The following is a 19036-nucleotide window of genomic DNA, read 5'->3' as shown; positions in this document are numbered from 1 at the left end:
GTACGATCTTCCGTCCTCCTTCGTTCCACAGCGCCACCTTTCTGAGCTGGGACTCCGATGTGGCCAAAGCTGGCACAAGCAGATACAGGAGCTTTGCTCGTATTACCACTGTCGAGTTTCATTTCGAAACAGGAATTGGACTTTTTGCACCAGAGCAACTGCGACAGGGAGTTCCTATTCACTTCAGTTCGATATATGGAGCGACGAAGAAAAAGAGTTCACCTGAGATCCTCCCTCTGTACAAGGACCTACTCTCTGCGACATCCATCGCAAGGAAACTGAACTGCCTGGCCCACAACAAATCGATCTCACACACATCCGATTCAGAGGGCGATCTCGAGTACCACACCTTTCCCCAAACTGATCCAATGCTGCTTTAGCGTATGATGACTTCTCTGCCCACAGAGATATAGGAGATGAGGTGGTGTGAGCAGTGCGAGCAAGTTCGTGCTTTGGGAAAAAGCTGAGAGTCCAGGGACACCCAGTCAGAAATAGTATTGGGCAAATAGTGGGCGCTAACGGCAGTGCCCACCGCCACACATTCCATCCGGCACTGCCTCTCACTGCACACCAGAAGTACACAACGGAAATGGCTCGGATTTTTTCCAGAGACAGAAAAAAGCATTCGGCAAAAGCGCCATTCCAATCTATCTCGTAAACGCACAAACGAAACATGCAATCAACACTGGTAGCGTACATGACTCTATGCATACAAAGAAACAAAATCCTCTACTACCACTATTCTGAATCCACGGCGTTCTATCTAGAAGCAAGGGCAAGCAATAATATACCGTACAGCCCAACACACCAAAAATAAAAAAAGGTTATCCAGTCCAACGAGACATCATCCTAATCATAATTCAAATCCGAGCCCGCAACAAAACCAGATGCAAATCTATCGCAGTGCAGTCGTAATCTTAGATCTGTCAAATCAACACTGAGCAGACTATTCAATGGATGCCAAAAAGAGATGCAGGACAAACCGAAGCTAGAACCAAAAAGATATTAAGCATCTCCACCACCGAGAACCTCCGAGTCGACCCCTACAACTCCGAGTCAAAACGCATAGCCGACATGGCGCAGGAGGTCGTCGTCCTCCACCTGGGTCTCGACTTCCTGGAGCTCCCCATGGTCGACAGCGTCTTGGACACCCTTGAGAAGCGCCGCCTCGTGAGCCCTTTCCTTGAGGTAGGCAGCGTCGATGTTCTTCATGTCGGACGCTCCGTCGTCCGAGACAGGGCTGGCAGTGGCAGACGTCAACGGCGTCTCCTTTGCCGAAGTGGGAACAGGGAAAGGAGAGAGACCGGATGAGCCAGACGACCCAGACGACACCTCGCTGCTTGTAGGGCTGGGGTCTGAGGGGACGACGTTCGCCCAACCTCCCTCCCCGTGCGACTCGTAGCCACCCGCATCCGCATCCATGTGGGTCTGGCTCGTCGCAGGCAGTGCTCGCGGAGCCTCTTCGTTGATACCACTGAGATCGAGCGCAGGGGGGGCGTTTGCACGCTTGAACGAGTTGGAGGCAGAGAGGGAATGAGAGGTGAAAGGATCGGCGCCATCATGGGGGTCAAGATGCTCATACGCAGCTTTGGTGTCAGCCTCATCCCTATGTAACAGACCAAGACCACCATGGGGATGAAGGTTGGGCGCATCCATTATCGAAAGAGGACCAGTTCCAGGAAGAGCCAACAGGGCAGGGTCAATCTCGCCCACATACCCATCGCCCAACCGAGGGGAGCCGAGCAAAATAGGAGCCAAACTGCCAGACATCCCCGACATGCCGAGAGCGCGAGACATGGGAGGGAGGACGACTTGCTGCTGGTGATAATGCGAGTCGACAGTGGAATGTCCTGGGTAGATCAGGTCCAGATCGTCTTCTTCCTCCTTCACCGACGTCCTGAAGTGGTCGGGCGTCCACATTCCAGCGATGCTCGGGATCCGGGGGCGAAGAGGGTCGCTGTAGTCGGCGGGGTCATGGAGAGGAGTGTGGTCCCACTGTTTCTTGTACTCCATGAACTCTGTATGAGCCGTCTCGAAGTCGTCGTGGCGATACTGCCAACCATTCGGCAGACCTCTATAGAGAGAAACCTCGCGCACCATGGAGTGAAGCTGGGTAGGATAGGAGTTATCGTCGGGGGTGTTGAGGGGACCGCTATGAACAGACGAGAACCCAGAAGGCGAAGAGTCGCTGCTGCCGTGGCTCATGGATTGGCGCATGGTGGGGGTGTGATGATGCTTTTGTTGCTTCTGTTCGCCAGATGTCCAAGAGAGAGAAGGAGAAGTACTGTGGGTGGACGTGTCTTGATAGCTGACATGAGAGGAGAGTCGGGCGGAGAATGAACTGGGATCCATGACGTCGCGTCCGCTTTCCACCACCACCTCCTGATTGATCAGACGCGCCGACATCCTATCCGTTTCTGCGATGAGCTGGGGAATAGATGAGTTGACATCGACATTGCCGCACTTCTTCATGATACAGGTAGGGCAGGCCTTGATGAAGTTCGAGACGAGATCCTTGGGGACCCAGGTGTAGTGCTTTCGAATGAGAGCGCAGGTCTTGTCGCGACCACCGTGACCAGTGCTTCCATGACAATAGCAGAGGAGGTCGTAGAGCTGCTCCTGGATGGCGACTAGGAGGTTGTCATGCAAGAGGACTTCCTGCGCAGGCGACTGGATCCCTTCAGGAACTCCGAGCGTGATGCGATACTCCTTATTGACAGTAAACATCTTCCGAGCCCAGAAGCGGAACTGGGCAGTCTCAATCTGGGACTCGGGGTGATGCAAAACGTCCCAGATCCTGTCGAACATCGCCTGAGAGATGAGAGCCTTGCCCTGTCGACGAGGTGTCAAAGATTCGATATAATTCGTCTCGATCTGCTTGTACTGGGCATAAGTAGGAAATCCAGGCCGCTCCAAGGGCTGAACCGCGACAGTGTCGACAGAAACGCGAGAGGCATCGCGATTGGGTGAAGTACGCGAACTGGCGGGCATTACATTTCGACCGTATGGTTTCGAGGCTGACAGTTGGGACCGGAGTTGCAGACTGCGCTCTGGAGACATCCTGGCTAGGAGAAATGCGTGCGACACTGGTTCCAACTGTAGATGTATGTGGCGGCTTATGGATAACAAGGATAGTTTGGAAGACCGAAGAGATCAGAGAAATAGGAGAAGCGTTCGATGGGGCCCTGGTATCGGACAAGTAGTGAGCGAGAGGAACCGATAGGAAAGGATTCAGAATGAGGCTGACCGTCGGTTGTCAATGCTATTATATTGCTCAGGGATACACGTGATGGAATGCTTGAAATAAATGTTAGCCCCATGTATTCGAGAAAGCCGCACAACAACTCGATTACAGCTGACCTGAACGACTATAGCGTGTCCAAAAAAAATATTACAGCTACTGTAAAACATCGAGATACACGTACTAATGCACAAGAATACCACCGTTGGTAATGTCCGCGTATACGGTTCAGCTTGATTGGGATGGCCTGGGATTCAATAGGCCCGAGAAGTACAAGTTTTGAAGAGAAGGTGGTATGCTGGGGAATAAAGGCACAAAAGCAAGCAAGAGACCAGGTATCGCAATGCGTTCATGGAATGGGAGAAGCCTTCATAGCGTCCAGCCTCTTGAGTTGTGCCTGTGTCATCAAGCTCCTATGGATGAAGGGCAGAACACCACCACCAGCGATGGTTGCGCGAACGAGAATGTCGAGTTCTTCATCACCACGGATTGCAAGCTGAAGATGGCGCGGGTTGATACGTTTCATACTCAGGTCTTTCGCGGCATTGCCTGTTTGGAAGTACGACGAGAACGAGTCAGAAAAGCAAGGTAGAAATCAGAATTGACTCTACTCGCCGGCCAATTCCAGAACTTCAGCAGTGAGATATTCAAGAACGGCAGTGGTGTAAACAGCGGACTTCCCTCCAATCCTCTGTTTGTGGGCACAACTGGCTCTGAGCATTCGATGTACACGACCGACGGGGAACTGCAATTGGCTTGAGTGTGACCCCCGATTGCCGAGAGAAAGACAGAGACAGACCTGTAAACCAGCCTTGAAGCTCCTAGTCCTGATAGAATCCTTTGGCCTTCCCTGGGAGCTTCCCTGACTTTCCCCACTTTCCCCGCTTTTTGTCTTCCCGCCTTTCTTTGCTGGCGCCATGCTGCTATCTCTAGACTCTGAACAAGAAATCAATACGCCGCCTTGATTGGGGGTTGTGTACGAACTGGTGGGTCAAAATTGTTCGAAGAGAAGCTTTTTGGGTGAGGTGAATCTCTAGATTTACACTGAGCGTCTTTGCGGGGAAAACGTTCAGCGGATCGTGGTGGTATGAGTGAGAGTTGGGCGGGCCGCTGCCAGTGCCAAGCCGCTTCCTCAAACGATCACATGACTTTGGCCCCTAAAGTCTGGCCCGGGCCTGACCTGCTCACCTTCATTCAAGTTGGGTTCGTATACTATACGAAGATAAAAGCACGCTGCTGGTTATAATACGTCTCTTTCCTGTACAGAAGCTCAAATGATATTCCCTATGACCTGGATAGGCTTGCTACAATTTCGTGCATTCTCGACCACTCCACACGACGTTTGCTCGACCATTACGGGTGTACCGAACTTTCTCGAGCAATCTCCGCCAAATCATCTGTCTTCTTCTCTCTTCCCAGGGATTGATTTACACCAAGCACTTCCTTGCGCTCCTCGATGATAATAGGCCGCCTGTCCTCCTGCGCCTTCTCTTGTATTTGCTGCGGGATCGACAGTTTCACTTCGGATCGGCTGGGAGCGACTGCGGGGACTTGGTCGTTCTATCAAAGGCGTGAAGTGGATATGTAGTTAGTCTCTTTACGACTTTCGAGGACGCAGAGAAGGGACGTACATTAGGTGGGTTACGAACGTAATCTTCGTGGATGTTATGGTCGGTCGTTTTGGGCTTCCCAACGATTTGTTGGGTCTTCTTGAAGGCGTCGTCAGTGTGTTTAATGGATGGCATAATCGACCGGTTCTTTGCGAGTTGTGTCTGCTGTGGACTGAGCTGCCATGGACTAGTCCTACATCCAGGTATATATGCAGCACCAACGGAGACTCGGATGATGTCACCTATGCTCTAACCGTCGGAGCCTTGGAGTCCCAATTCCTGACTCCAAGGTTTCTCGCTTCTATAAATTTCTGCTATGACGGCAAATGAGGTAGGGAGTGAGGCTCTGGCCTGCGTCTTACATTAGCCTGGCCTCAATTGAGTGCCAAGCGCCCCTATAATTATGCAGGCCCCATGGGCGCTTACTATTCGACAGACACAGAGCCATGTCGACTCCGATCGAGTCCCGAGCTAACGATCGGTTAGTACTGGCAGAATTGATGCGTGCTTGAGCTATGTCTTGCTCGATGTCTGCTTGCCAAGGGCGGGAAGCACCTTCCAAGTCCTTCTACTGGCATAGACTAGTACACTACTCTTCCCGGTGCTGGCGTATCCCTTGGTCGCGGATTATGAATTCGGACACCATACACAGTGTAAATCACTTTCTCCAAAGGTATCCTTTTCCTTTACGGTGTATCCTCCGCAGATTGACTCATGTTCATGCCATTGACAACGCAAGAACTCGCGGGCGCTTAAACTCTGCCAAAGCCATCGGCGTCCCAGCCCGAACCGACAAAATAGACGCAATTCCTATCGTTTTAGGATGTCTTGAAGGACGAAAGGAAGTCAAAAGCAAGAGCCGTTGCAACCCATCGAGCTTCGAATTCTTCCTTGGTTCTTTCATCCGAGATTCCTCAGAACGGGGGCTTCAGTCAATGTGAATGACTATGAATCAGATGCGACAAACTACCGAGTACCGTCGGGAAGGCTCTGAGTTGCTTCATCAAGGCACATTTCAGGACTTCGATGGATATGCTCCGCCACACACTGGAAGAGAGTTATATTCAAATAACTGGAGAACCCGCGTTGCACATACTTTCCCCTGTAGCCCTAGAAGTAGTTGACTGCGCAACTGAGGACTCGGCATTGATACGACCGCAACCCCTTGCCCTCGAAACCCAGCAATCCGGACAACCTAGCCTATTCCCCTCTTATCTCTCGCCACATCCACCCCCTCATCGGGCGACGTCCTCTTGGCATATACACTCCCTTCCCCGTTCGTCAAAAATGCGGGGAAACACATCATGTGGCCGACCCAAGAAATCTATTTTTGGAACATGATTGGAGCCCCCAGCTGTCTTTGAAGTCGCCAGACTCTTGGGTTGTTACTTATCTCACCAGTTTCGACACTGCATTTCTTTCTATTCCCATTTCCTTTTTATAAACCCTGTTCGTTCCGTTCTAGAGCTTATTTAAATCTTTTGACGAGGGTTCCTTGCTCCCATCAACTGTCTCTTTTTCTGCCATCTCCCGTCATCGTCCGTGGCGCTCGACGACACGATAAAAACTCTAGCTCGCCTGATTTTGGTCGACGACCTACGATTACGATTACTTGCAGAGGACATAGGATTGCCCATAGCTGGCCTCGGTGTCATCCAAAATGGTGCGTGTGTTGACATTTCGCGATGAGTGTTTGGATTTGGTCGTTGCCCAAGGTCCAAGCACGGCAGTGTCGCCTGGTATCTCGTCGTTGCCAACGCTGACACACGACTTTTATCGCAGCCCACCCGAGTCGAAAGAATGCCATCTGAGCAACGGCACCATCCGCACCACGACAAAGTGCGCATCCACGACCCACACCAGCCCAACCCCCAATGGGTGCACAAAGAGGCTCTGAGGGTCGCCATTGGGAGTATTCTAGCTCCTGTACGTCGTCATCTGTACATCTCGACATATCGCCCAAAGCTCATTAATCATTTCTACTTCGTGCCCTCATTACAGAAACGCCCACCTTCCAACTTCCCACCGAACTCTCGGTCAACGTCGGGCACAGCGAGCCCGTACTACTCGTTCCCAACGTCTGGCGCGCACACCCCTGGGTCGGGGACACCTGCGAACGCTGGACTCGGTGGGATCCCTCATGGCGAGTACCTGCACCCCCACCACGCCTTCCTGCAAGCAGGCCATCATAGCAATCACCCCCATTCTACGCACCCTCACACGCCCTCCAGGCTATCCCATTCGGTATGTCCCTTTAGCTTCTTGATTACGATCTCTCATGATCACACCATGCGGTCGATGTCGTTCCAACAGTCGCACCACTCGCCTCAAGGGGGTTCTTCGCGTGCATCGCCTACTGGGACTAAGCCTCCTGTCGAGATCGGACTTCCTGAGCATGCTGCGCAACAGCAACAGCAGCAGCCGCATCTCCAAATCCCAGTGGTACGTCCGACACACCATAACGAAAACGCTGCGCCTCAGGGAGGTGCGGCGGCGAGGAGCAACGCGGTAGTGGCGAATGGCCATGGGAATGTCGCGCAGCCTCGTCCGATAGTGACACCGCTGCAGCCTATGTGCGGCGGGAATGCGCGGTCGAGTTCGTTGCCCGCGGACGTACCCGATGCCAATGGACGCGGTTTGCCTGGGGAGCCTCCGTCTCCACCGCACACCGGTGGACGAGGAACTCCCCGAGCCAAGTTTATCGAAAAGCTCCAAAGCAAGAGCGCTTGGGACGCCCTTATCCACGGGTCGTTCTCGTGAGCAGTCTTACTATTGATGAGTGAGTCTCGGTCTCGACCTTACCGTTTTGCCTCTCTCCCTCCGGCCTTTGAACATCTTAATTCGAATCGACAACAGAGTCGACAACATTTGTGTTCTTTTTCTGCTACATCTTCGAGATCCTGGTACAGGGCTGTTACATCTATCTATCTATGACAAGCGGTAGACATAGGCCTTTATGGGCTTCCCAGTTCTGTTGTACTAATTCTAATCAGGGGCGACACTTGGGAAGGCTGGCACTCCTACTGGTCTTCCCAGATCTTGCCCCAACTGGCTGTACTTCTAGTTCTACTACGTTTTCGTTCACGGATCTAGTTTTCTGTCTGTTGTATGTTCTCAATGTAACCAATCCCCCCTTGTACTACCACTAGTCACTAGTCTCTTGTAGCGTCTACTCGAGTAATGTCTTTCATGTCTGTATGTACGCTTTAGTAGACCTTTTGTATCATTAGCCAATCCATCTTTGTTTTGTGATGCACTCACATTCTGTTGGCCGGTAAGGATCGAACTTGCGCCCTTGGAACGCCAAGCCGTGACGATTGCGATGGTCCTGATTTGATGATGACGATTAGATAACGAGAAATCGTCATCCCGCCGCATCAAAGCCTTCCGTCGTCCGCAAGTCTTTCGTTCGTTCTTCCCCGCACTTTGAACGTTACACTTGGTGAGTAGTATACGTCTATATCATCGCCCAGGAAAGGTCTGACGTACTTGGACAACAGCAAAAATGGACGCTTTCGAGACGTACCAAACGCCTCTCTCGAGGTCAGTGCGAGTTTGAATAGCTTTTTCAAATGTAATTTAACTGATTTTTTGTATAGTCGCTATGCGAGCAAAGAGATGGCACATCTCTTCTCTCCCGCTGTACGGTTTTTGCTTCTCCCAGGCGTCACAGTACAAACTGAAACCCATTAGAAACGGTTTTCAACCTGGAGAGAGCTCTGGCTCAACCTCGCGATCGCCGAGAAGGAACTGGGATTGCCCATTCCTGACGAAGCTATCGAGCAGATGAGGAACAACCTCGTACGTCTCTCTTTGATGATCACAGGCAATGGAGTTTGGAAATTGATTCGGTATAGCAATTGACCCCTGAACAATTCGAGATCGCCGCTGCTGAAGAGAAAAAGAGGCGCCATGATGTTATGGCTCATGTTCACACCTTTGGAAAAGTCGCGCCTGCCGCTGCTGGTATCATCCAGTGCGTTTTCTTTCCACATCTTTATGAGGAGTTGTAAACTGATTGGCAATTCACTGTGTAGCTTGGGCGCTACTTCGTGCTACGTGACCGAGTGCGTTGTTTCCCTGGAATAACATCCCAAAACTACGAGCCTCTGACAATACAACAGCAACGCCGACTTGATCTTCCTTCGTGAAGGCCTCACGATCCTCATCAAGTCTCTCTCCATTCTGATTTCCCGTCTTTCGGCTTTCGCGGCCGAGTACAAGGATCTCCCCACTTTGGGATTCACCCACTTCCAGCCTGCCCAACTGACGACTGTTGGAAAGCGTGCTACTCTCTGGATTCAGGTGAGCTTCTTCGCTGTCTAGCTCACCTCCGTTTGGACTGACAAGAGCGTGATATCATCTTTGTGACGCGTAGGAACTCCTTTGGGATTTGCGAAACCTCAAACGCGCTAGGGAGGATCTTGGATTCCGGGGTGTCAAAGGAACTACGGGTACCCAGGCTAGCTTCTTGACTTTGTTCGATGGTGATCACGACAAGGTGTGTTTTCAGCCATTAGTCCTTGGATAGGAGAGACTCACAGGCCTGCCACAGGTCGAGGAACTCGACAGACGCGTTACCAAGCTTTCCGGATTCGAGTACGCCTACCCTGTCACTTCGCAAACCTACTCTCGCAAGATCGACGCGGATGTCCTCGCTCCCTTGGCCTCGCTCGGTGCTACCGCCCACAAGATCGCCACTGACATCCGATTGCTCGCTAACCTCAAGGTGCGTTTCTCCTCACTCCATGTGTAAAACGCACAGCACTAAATCCTGCCCGCCTTTTCAGGAAATCGAAGAGCCGTTCGAGTCCACCCAGATCGGTTCCTCCGCCATGGCCTACAAGCGCAACCCCATGCGCTCCGAACGCGTCTGCTCGCTCGCGCGCCACCTCATGGTCCTCCAACAGAATGCATTGATGACCTCCAGCGTGCAGTGGTTCGAGCGTACTCTGGACGATAGCGCTAACAGGCGTATCACCCTCCCCGAGGCGTTCCTCACCGCGGACATCGTTTTGTCGACACTGCAGAACATCTCGGAGGGGTTGGTCGTGTACCCCAAGGTCATTGCTAGGAGGATTAACCAGGAGCTGCCGTTCATGGCTACTGAGAACATCATTATGGCCATCGTGAAGAAGGGTGGGGATAGGCAAGAGGCGCATGAGAAGATTCGGGTGCGTCTGCATTCTCTCGTATATCCATACCCAGGCTAAGCAAACTGACGCTGTCTCCGTAAATGTAGGTCCTCTCGCACGAAGCAGGCTACCAAGTCAAGCAACTCGGCTTGGAGAACGATTTGTTGGACCGGGTCCGTGCGGATCCGTACTTTGAACCTATCAAGGGCGAGTTGGATGCGTTGTTGGATCCAGCTAGTTTCATTGGGAGGGCGCCGCAGCAGGTTGAGAGTTTCTTGAAGGACTGGGTTGAGCCTGCTTTGAAGGATGAGGAGCTTCAGAAGGCTATTGCTGCTAGCCAGAAGGTTGAGTTGAATGTTTAGATTCGAGTGAAATTGAAATGTGTGTGCGGTAGAAAAATTGAAATGTGTATTAGTACATATGGTGTACTTGTCTTGTTGATTTATTCAGATAAGTAATTTACCCGCCGTTTTGTGGACGTTGAAGTTGACAAGCCGGAAGTCAGAACTGGCCCCCTGAGCTTTAGGGACACGTCTGAAACAGCATCACACCGATCGCGCACTTTTGCTACAGGCGCCCTGGGCTACATGTCGAGTTTCACTGGGTAATTAGTAATTGACCCGTGGCTTGAAGTTATGTTTGAGACTATTGGTCCAAAAATAAATGTTTCTCGTGAGTGTTTATAAGCTGGACGAGCGATACTCGCCTTGCACCGCCGTTCCCACTTTTTGCAAGAGCAAAGCTTTTTATCTTCCTTCGAGAATCAGTTAACAACAGCCAGTTGACAACGATGGAAACTCTCCCAGGAAATCAACAAGTCTTACAGCGTATTGACCATCTCCAGGACCATCTCCAGGAAAGGATGGACCAGCTTACACAAAATGTCGCTCATCTTGCCGTACACCTCGTGCACGTGTCCAGGTTAGCCGCTACGGTGAGTCGGCCGCCCACATCTTCTGTATAACCCAAAGTAACGACGATTTATTGTAGGCCTACAACCGATCCCAGGGTGGAGCCATTAAAGACACCGTCTATGCTGAAGTCCCCTCAGCCAATGGGCAGTTCCCGACCCGTCGCCAGCCAGTACCTCTGCCTGTGTTGGATACCAACGAGGCTATAAATACTCTCCCTGATGAAATATTACGAGAGTACGCGGTGTTCTATGGCGCGGATGAAGAGGTTATACATGGTGGGCGGGGGAAGCAACTCTACTTTGTTTACCGCGCGATTGGAGGAAGGCCCTTCGGACCCCTCCCGATTTAATTTGTTCTTTTTGCAGGCTTATGTTCGATAACTTAGTGTGTAGAGTAGTGTCGCTGCGTATAGTTGTAGTAATAACATTTTATCATGATGTCATTTCGGGATGGCGTCGAGTCGGCGGTGCATTTTGCATTTGGGCAGCGATGAGCGATATGCGCCGGGCCTGCGGACGTTTGTTGGTTTTTGGTAGCTCCTTTAAATTCCCGTTGGTAGTGATACATGAGCCAACGGTTGCCTGGACACGGTTAGTTTGGATATTAAAGGGAGCGAATTCGAAAACGAGGACTTTAGAGATCTTATTGCCTGGAAGTCCGATGAAACGGGAATCGACTGCAGCCCGTCCAGGATGCAACCCTTCCCTACCAAGTTTCTAGTGCAGGTGCTAGATATTCCACAGGACATCAAATGGGTGAACCAATGGCGGCACTCGACGCCCAAACCAGTTCAGAACAGATGGGGACAACGCCTCCTACTCACTACATGCTAGCTGGTTAAGCGCTCATAGCTGATAGCATTGCATTGATCTTCGTTCACGCCTTTAGATAAGTTACTCGTCGGTGTACGGATGGGCTCCGTCATACTCGACGATCGCAGAGACCAGATCTTCTGGTTTTGGGTTAGTCGCTACGACCTGCGGTGATACGCCCATTTGCTTCTCCAGGTGCGTCGAGGTGACCGGTCCGATGGCTGCTATCCGTGCATTCCGGAGCGCAGGATGTGTTTGGACGAGTGGGAAAACGAAGCTCGCGCTCGAGGGGGCGAAGTAGGTTATCCACCAGGGTTGGTTGGCTATTTCGCATTCGTGTTGGTTAGAATGTAGGGTGTATTGACTGTAAAAGCACGCACCATCCTGAAAAGACGTAACAGCGTCCTCCAATAACCTCTCGAAATCTTTCCTTCCTGTCGTCTCGTACACCCGCAGACTCTCAAACTTGATATTACCCTTGGTCAAAAGCGTAGGAACGGTATCCCGATTCTTGTCCCCAGTCAGATACAACAACGGCTCCTTCGCGTCTTGGCCGTGTTCTTTGACGATAAAGTGCCCCAGTTGCTCGCCCGTCCCTGAAGCTTCGCCTTTCGTTTGGATTTTGGTGAAACCGAGGTGGTGGAATGCGCGTTGGACGGTGTGGATGGCGGTGGAGGTTCCTTCGCCTACGACGTAGAATGGTACGGAGGACCAGTGTGCTGTAGGAGTTTTATGTTGTTGCGCGGGAAGGTTAGGAGGGAGAAGGCTGGTACTGAATGAGATTGCTGAAGCCGAGTGTTGAGGTGCACCGACCTAGTGCTTTGGACAACGACTCTCTGTTGTTGTTGATGATGTGGTTATCGTCGCTAGAGAGGTTTGAGAGAGCTTCATGCACGGCCTCGCAGGATCGTTTGGACGTGATCACCATGCCGCTGTACTTCTCGTACCCCTTGACGAGGCGAGACGCCAACTCGTCGATGTTGGCATGCGTAGTTTCGAGTACTGGGACGCATTTGGTTGTATATCCAAGGTTCTGTTGATGGAAGAGATCTTCGTATGGGTCGGTTGAAGGACCTGGAACTGGGTCGCGGAATAAGAGGACGTTGGGCATCGTGAACGACGACGACGATGAGAAGAGTTCCGAGAGATTCGGAAGACGCGATTGAGCGTCATCGGGAGGTCAGCCGTCCGTGTGCCGATTAACTCCGACGGCGGGTGTCGCTCCGCACGCTCCTCCTCACACTGGCAAGCGGCGAGCTCACCCGTCGTCGTCCACCTCGTTCTCCAGGCCTCCGAACCAACCGTCGCTCCTCCTCTTGTCAACACCTCCGAATAGACTTGCTCAAGATGGCTGCTATTAAGAAGGACAAACCGTATCACTCTCTGTACGTCCCTCCAGGACTCGCGTGACAAATTTTGGGTCGTTGGGACTGACTGAACGGTTTGCAGGTTCGCAGGCGCAACAGCAGGAGCGATTGAAGCGTATGTCGCGTCTGTTTCATATATTTAATTTCAGCCTCATGAGATATAGGATGGTTGTTTAGTTTCGTGACTTATCCTACGGAATTCGTCAAAACGAGGTCGCAGTTTGGCGGGAAGGTGAGTAGAAGACACCTTTACTTTTGGAAGGGAAGGGAAGCTAACTGTACTCCTGTGATTTGTAGAAAGAAGGCCCGATTAAAATTATCAAGGATACCATTAGAACGAAGGGTATTACGGGTCTATACTCTGGATGCACGGCGCTTGTTGTTGGGAACTCGGCCAAGGCTGGTGTGAGGTTCCTCACCTATGATTACTTCAAGCAAAAGCTATCGGATTCGAATGGCAAGATTTCTGCTCCTAGGAGTTTGCTTGGTGCGTTTCCTTTGGGCTGTCTGGGACGGCAGTGTGTTCTGACATGGGGAACGATTGTAGCTGGTCTTGGAGCTGGGATGACTGAAGCTGTTCTGGCTGTTACGCCTTCGGAGACCATCAAGTGAGTGAATGCTCTGTCTCCTCCATCTTTCCCTTCGTGATGCTGATTCCAACATTGTTACTTCCCCGCAGAACGAAGCTCATTGATGACGCTAAGCGCCCCAACCCGCAATACCGTGGCCTCATCCACGGAACAGCGTGTATCGTCAAGCAGGAGGGTATCTCTGGGATCTATCGCGGACTCTTCCCCGTCGTATGTCTTCCTGCCTCGTTTCGGTCACCTAGGGTCTAACGTTTGCCCTGTTAGATGATGCGACAAGGAGCAAATTCTGCTGTTCGATTCACGACTTACGCAACGCTCAAGCAATTGGTTCAAGGCACTGCTCGACCCGGCCAGCCCTTGCCTAGCGCTATCACTTTCGGTATTGGTGCCATTGCGGGACTCGTTACTGTGTATACCACCATGCCTCTCGAGTACGCATATTGTTTCATTTCCTTTTGCTCCGTACTGATCGCCATTGAATCCAGCGTCGTCAAAACTCGCATGCAATCACTAGATGCTCGAGCTCAATACCGCAACTCGTTCCACTGTGCTTATCGTATCTTTACTGAGGAGGGCATTCTGAGGTTCTGGACGGGTACGACACCTCGGTTAGCTCGGCTTGTGGTAAGCTATCCGTTCTCCGTTTCGACATAAACTGTTCCTTGACGATCCCTTGATTTTGTTGTGTAGATGAGCGGTGGTATTGTGTTCACTGTGTATGAGAACATCATGAAGGTGATCGCATAACACTGCCCGATGCAAGTAGAGTTTATGGTGTTTGGAGGGTGGTTAGACGTGGATAATTAACGCTTTAGTATAATGTATAGACTACGTGCGCCACGTTCTTCGATTTGCTTCCCTTTCGTTGCTTCCTCCACGCGAGCTCACGGCGTCGGCAATCCAGAACCGAAAGACTTTTTGGTTCCTTGAAGGGCGGAGGGAGAACGGAAGCATTAGTTATTTTTAGAGGCACCGCCCACGGGGAAACGGAACGGTGGGCGTGTACAGATTCCCTTTCATTGTCAACAAACTCGTGGCTTCCAACCCCCTTGACGCTGCCATGATTCTCTAGCGCAACGCCCACCATGGAGAAACCCAAAATCACCATCAACACCTTTTTGCGCTCGCCAGACGCGCCCAACGGCGGCAGCGATCTCACTCTCAGCGGCACTTCCGAGAAACACCACCACCACCACGATGACAAGTTGCCGACGGCGGGCACGGTGGATGTGGAGGACGTCGACAACCACGACCCCGACTCGTCTGAACCCCCACCGGAAACTCTCCTCGACCGCCTCCTCGTCCACGTCAACTTTTACCGAATCCACTTGACTGCGTTCACGTTTATTCCTTTGATCACGTCGGGAGTATTCTATGCGTCTAATGGGCGCTTCAGGATAAGTTATCTCGACTCGTTGTTTTTGTGTTATTCGGCCATGACGGTTACGGGTCTGTCGACTGTGAATTTGTCGACATTGACGCCGTGGCAGCAGGTTATTTTGTATTTGTTGATGATCGTTGTGAGTACTACCGTTGGTGGTCTATTGGGGAATGGTTATTGACGTAGGATAGGGAGATATAACGATGGTCTCGTGGGTCATGGTCTTAATCCGAAAGTACGTCCAGCGCCTATCTCCGTCTCGTGTCGCGACTAACATAGACACGCATCTCGCGATCTACCAGACGCTTCTTCCGCACCCACTGTGAATGGACGGTCACCATGAAAAAGAAGAAGGAAAAGAAAAAGGAAGAGGAGAAAGCTAAAGCCAAAACCCAACGGCTCTTGCAAAAGAGTAGGAGTATGTTCAAGATGGCCATTTCGTCGCCGAGGGATAGGCGGCCGCAGGACCCCTTTGTGCGGAGTGACCCTGGGCCTACGCCCGAGGAGGATGTGGATCCTGATCTTCATCCCAAGAACTTTGGAGGTTCTAGGGCAAGTCGCAGTGGACACGCGACGTCGACGACGAACGGGTCGAGCAGCAGGCCGAGCTCGAGGAACGTCAGGGATTTGTCGATCGTCGTCTCGCCTGCGACGCCGAAGCATACGATGCAGATGGCGTTGCCGACTACGATTCCTGAAGCGGAGGAACCGGAGACTGGGATCCTGGTAGGGAGCGCGCTCTCGTCGTCTCCGGAGATGCAGCTACAGGGATTGCCGCCTATCACCCACTCGCCTGTTCAGGAAGAAATAGATCTTTCGGATAATGGTTCGACGAGGAGGAGCGTCAAGACGGTTGAGAGTGGTCGTGGGTCGGGGGAGTCAGAGAGCCCGGTGTTGGACGTGACTGCGCTTTCGGCGTCACCCAAGTCCGAGGCAGGGAGTTTGCCCAAGGACCAGCAGGAGCCTTCGCCTATCGAAGGCCTGAACTTGGGCCCGCACACGTTTGGACCGGACGATGTGGAGTATTATGGGTTAAGTCCGGCTACTGGTGCGCATTCGGCTGGGCTGGGGCTGCATAGTCAAGGACACGGACACGGCGTGCATTCGGCTGGCGTGGATTCGTCTGGAGGGTTTAGTTCGGGATCTGGCACGGATTATGGGGAGGTCAAGTCGATGGTTTCGGGGAGAACGGTGAGGTGGGAGGAGAATACCGCCCAGGGGAATGCTCGATGTATGTGGCTTTTTTCTCCGAATGGCTTCGCGCACTCATACCCACCACGAGGTCAGACCGTCGCCCTGCACCCAAACGCTCGCGCACAGTGATCGTCCCACCCCGGAGCAGGTCCAACACCCTCCATTCCCCGCTCTCCGTCAAAGACGAAGGATTCGGGGGGTTCCCTGGCCCTGTCGACCTCCTCACGCGATTCGCCCAGCGAGCTGCACCTCGGAAGGTCACCAACGCTCTAACACGTTCCGCGACGATTCTGAGCGAGAGGGAGATCAGGACGGAGAAGACGCCGTGGATTTTGATGGAGGTTCCTGCGTTTATTATTGGAAGGAACTCGGATTTTAGGACGGAGACGTTGACGGACGAGCAGGTTGAGGCTGTGGGTGGGGCGGAGTATAGGGCGTTGAGGTTGTTGAGTTATTTGATTCCTGCGGTGAGTTTTTGGGTTTCTGGTATGGGTGGAGAGGAACTGATGAGGAATGCAGTATTTTGTGTGCTGTCAGCTGTTCTCGTATATCTTGTTTACTCCGTGGCTTTCGACGACGACGGAGTATGATGAGGTGTTTGAGGCCCAGGCTAGGTTTGTTCCGAAGCCTTGGTGCGTCGTTCTTTGTTCATCCTTTCTATCCATTGCTGACGCTACGAGATTACTTCTAGGTTTGCTCTATTCCAGGTTATGGGCGCTTACACCGGTGGTGGCCTCTCCCTCGTCGACGTGTGAGCTTCTTTGATTGTTTTGGGCGGCTCAACGAAGGATGTACTGACTGGGTGCATCGCTGATAGGGGAATGGTACCCTTTCAGAGGGCGTACCTGATGATTGGTGAGAGATGCGCGTCGTCGTAATTGCAAGAGCGAGGACTGACGAAGGTGGTCCAGTTGGGATGATGTTTTCCATCCTCGCAGGGAACCATGCTCTACCTATCTTGTAGGTCTTGTCCTCACCCTGATCATGGATTTTCTCAGCTAACTTTCGCTCCCTTACTACAGTTTACGGTTCATCATGTACGCGTTGTCAACCACTTTATTCGTGAATTTGAGGAGACATTTGACGAACAAACCCGTGTACAGCTGGATTGGATCGCGGAGGAGTACACCCAACTCTGGATTACACGTCGCGTTCACGTTCTTGCTTGACCATCCTCGTCGGTACGTTTCCAACATGCTTACTTCTGGTGTGTAGTTGAAGGCTGGCGCTGATCGGTCGTTTTGGATAGGTGTTTCTTGTACTTGTTCCCTAGTCATCAGACGTGGTTTTTGTTGCTTTGTCTTGCGGTTTTCAGGTATGGGCTTTGGTGGCGTTGTATTGGGCGAGGGACTGACGTGTCTTTTAGTGTGATTGAATGGGTGTCTTTCTTAGTCCTTAGTACGTTCCACCCGTTTTCTTCTTTCTCAAACGTTGCTCACTCGGCCACCGTTCCCTCCACCACTCTACGGCTCCAAAAAGATATCGGCATCCCAGTCTACGAAGAACTCCCAACTGGGACCAAAGTCATCGCTGGACTGTTTCAGGGATTGGCTGCCCGAGCATCAGGCTTCTCGATTGTACCTATCGCGTCTCTCGCTCCTGCGTTGCAGTTTTTGTATGTGGTTATGATGTATATCGCTGTATGTTCTCTTTTTCTCGTTGTATTTTTGCGCATGTGGCTCACTTGGGCATTGGTTTAGATCTATCCTGTGCGTTCCACCCGCCCATGTCCATCCACCTCCTGATCACCCCTAACCGATGCGGATATGCATCTTTGATAGGTCGCGATGAGTATCCGCTCCACCAACGTATACGAAGAGCGGTCCTTGGGTGTGTTCGAAGCTCCACCGGACGACGAGGATGAGGAACCGGATGATTTGCATAAGCTTGGGAGGAAGGAGCGGGTGGGGAAGTATATCGGGTGGCATTTGAGGAGGCAGATGTCGATTGGTGCGTATTCCCTTTAGGTTCCCTGATCCGAGTCCTTAGCACTGACCGGCATCCCGCCTGGTCTCAACAGACATCTGGTGGCTCGTCTGGGGGCTGGCTCTCATCCTCGTCATCGAGCGCGAGAACATCATGGACGAAGACAAGAAGTGGTTTGACGTCTTTAGAGTTATCTTTGAGCTTGTGTCGGCGTTTGGTGGGATTGGGTTGACGTTGGGTATTCCTACGGTGCGTCTTATTCTCTTGAAGCCATTGTATTCCTACGACTCGAGGAATCGGTGAGCTGATGTTGTCCTTTGTAGGATAATTACGGCTTCGTAGGAGCGATGAAGCCTCTTTCCAAGTTGGTCGTTATCGTCATTATGTACGCTTTCCCTCTCCCCTCCTTTCTTCCAGCAAAGCCGAACTGACGGAACGATGATAATCCACAGGGTCAGAGGAAGACACCGTGGTCTCCCAGTCGCCGTCGACAGAGCTATCAAGCTTCCTAGAGAGATGGTCACTGGTCCGCATAGAAAACCGAGTATGAACCCGCAGCAGATGGAGGAGGTGAAGAAGGAATTTAATCCTGTTTGATTATTATCTTCTTTCTTGCTTTCTTGATTTCTTGTCTTTATGTTTTTGGAGTTGTATTTCTTGTGGTCCTACTCGAGTCCTGCTTTTTTTTTTTTTTCGTTTCTTGTTTTTGGAGGGTTATTCTTGGAGTTTTCCGTTTCCTCATCTTTGATATTGATACCACAAGCACACTTATCTCTTCGTATCGCTTCACTTTTTCTTGAGGGTCTTTAGTGCACGCAGAACATTTTTCGTTTTTAGACAACGCATACACAAACACAGGTCTCAGC

At 51.7% G+C, this 19036-nt stretch overlaps 9 protein-coding genes across 9 annotated transcripts; 5 read left to right on the top strand and 4 right to left on the bottom strand.

The window, feature by feature from the left end:
- Positions 1 to 1002: 1002 nt before the first annotated feature.
- Positions 1003 to 2991, bottom strand: CC1G_08737 (hypothetical protein; the record flags this gene model as incomplete). Its single annotated transcript, XM_001834054.2, has 1 exon — positions 1003 to 2991. One exon carries the CDS (start codon positions 2989 to 2991, stop codon positions 1057 to 1059), a length of 1935 nt encoding a protein of 644 aa, XP_001834106.2. The 3' UTR covers positions 1003 to 1056.
- A 385-nt stretch (positions 2992 to 3376) lies between these two features.
- On the bottom strand, positions 3377 to 4305 carry CC1G_08736 (histone H2A). Its single transcript, XM_001834053.2, has 4 exons — positions 4226 to 4305; positions 4041 to 4177; positions 3857 to 3986; positions 3377 to 3790 (listed from the first exon to the last, which is right to left on the bottom strand). The coding sequence occupies exons 2-4, from the start codon at positions 4158 to 4160 to the stop codon at positions 3591 to 3593; spliced, it is 450 nt and encodes a 149-aa protein (XP_001834105.2). The 5' UTR covers positions 4161 to 4177; positions 4226 to 4305; the 3' UTR covers positions 3377 to 3590.
- A 289-nt stretch (positions 4306 to 4594) lies between these two features.
- On the bottom strand, positions 4595 to 4986 carry CC1G_08735 (hypothetical protein; the record flags this gene model as incomplete). Its single annotated transcript, XM_001834052.1, has 2 exons — positions 4595 to 4801; positions 4873 to 4986. 2 exons carry the CDS (start codon positions 4984 to 4986, stop codon positions 4595 to 4597), a joined length of 321 nt encoding a protein of 106 aa, XP_001834104.1.
- A 1408-nt stretch (positions 4987 to 6394) lies between these two features.
- On the top strand, positions 6395 to 7888 carry CC1G_08734 (hypothetical protein). Its single transcript, XM_001834051.2, has 4 exons — positions 6395 to 6514; positions 6634 to 6777; positions 6853 to 7095; positions 7165 to 7888. The coding sequence occupies exons 1-4, from the start codon at positions 6512 to 6514 to the stop codon at positions 7609 to 7611; spliced, it is 837 nt and encodes a 278-aa protein (XP_001834103.2). The 5' UTR covers positions 6395 to 6511; the 3' UTR covers positions 7612 to 7888.
- Positions 7889 to 8351: 463 nt separating this feature from the next.
- On the top strand, positions 8352 to 10348 carry CC1G_08733 (adenylosuccinate lyase; the record flags this gene model as incomplete). The annotated part of the gene is made up of 10 exons (XM_001834050.2): positions 8352 to 8394; positions 8451 to 8493; positions 8545 to 8652; positions 8709 to 8827; positions 8889 to 8918; positions 8976 to 9156; positions 9230 to 9352; positions 9407 to 9580; positions 9642 to 10025; positions 10094 to 10348. The coding sequence occupies exons 1-10, from the start codon at positions 8357 to 8359 to the stop codon at positions 10346 to 10348; spliced, it is 1455 nt and encodes a 484-aa protein (XP_001834102.1). The 5' UTR covers positions 8352 to 8356.
- A 428-nt stretch (positions 10349 to 10776) lies between these two features.
- Positions 10777 to 11249, top strand: CC1G_08732 (hypothetical protein; the record flags this gene model as incomplete). The annotated part of the gene is made up of 2 exons (XM_001834049.1): positions 10777 to 10920; positions 10977 to 11249. The coding sequence occupies 2 exons, from the start codon at positions 10777 to 10779 to the stop codon at positions 11247 to 11249; spliced, it is 417 nt and encodes a 138-aa protein (XP_001834101.1).
- Positions 11250 to 11793: 544 nt separating this feature from the next.
- Positions 11794 to 12823, bottom strand: CC1G_08731 (hypothetical protein; the record flags this gene model as incomplete). Its single annotated transcript, XM_001834048.1, has 3 exons — positions 11794 to 12035; positions 12093 to 12431; positions 12526 to 12823. The coding sequence occupies 3 exons, from the start codon at positions 12821 to 12823 to the stop codon at positions 11794 to 11796; spliced, it is 879 nt and encodes a 292-aa protein (XP_001834100.1).
- Positions 12824 to 13059: 236 nt separating this feature from the next.
- On the top strand, positions 13060 to 14416 carry CC1G_08730 (citrate transporter; the record flags this gene model as incomplete). The annotated part of the gene is made up of 9 exons (XM_001834047.2): positions 13060 to 13097; positions 13162 to 13194; positions 13257 to 13311; positions 13377 to 13566; positions 13627 to 13687; positions 13759 to 13879; positions 13934 to 14100; positions 14155 to 14293; positions 14360 to 14416. 9 exons carry the CDS (start codon positions 13060 to 13062, stop codon positions 14414 to 14416), a joined length of 861 nt encoding a protein of 286 aa, XP_001834099.2.
- Positions 14417 to 14754: 338 nt separating this feature from the next.
- Positions 14755 to 18767, top strand: CC1G_08729 (hypothetical protein; the record flags this gene model as incomplete). The annotated part of the gene is made up of 12 exons (XM_001834046.2): positions 14755 to 15189; positions 15242 to 15285; positions 15353 to 16281; positions 16338 to 16711; positions 16782 to 16876; positions 16936 to 16995; positions 17267 to 17425; positions 17644 to 17884; positions 18026 to 18194; positions 18265 to 18419; positions 18494 to 18555; positions 18623 to 18767. 12 exons carry the CDS (start codon positions 14755 to 14757, stop codon positions 18765 to 18767), a joined length of 2868 nt encoding a protein of 955 aa, XP_001834098.2.
- Positions 18768 to 19036: the final 269 nt, after the last annotated feature.

The sequence above is a fragment of the Coprinopsis cinerea genome, assembly GCF_000182895.1.
Source record: "Coprinopsis cinerea okayama7#130 chromosome 10 map unlocalized cont3.10, whole genome shotgun sequence".
In the NCBI taxonomy this organism is placed as follows: Eukaryota; Fungi; Basidiomycota; class Agaricomycetes; order Agaricales; family Psathyrellaceae; genus Coprinopsis; species Coprinopsis cinerea.
Note: the sequence above shows the minus strand (reverse complement) of the source record. Positions and strands in the feature narration are given on the sequence as shown.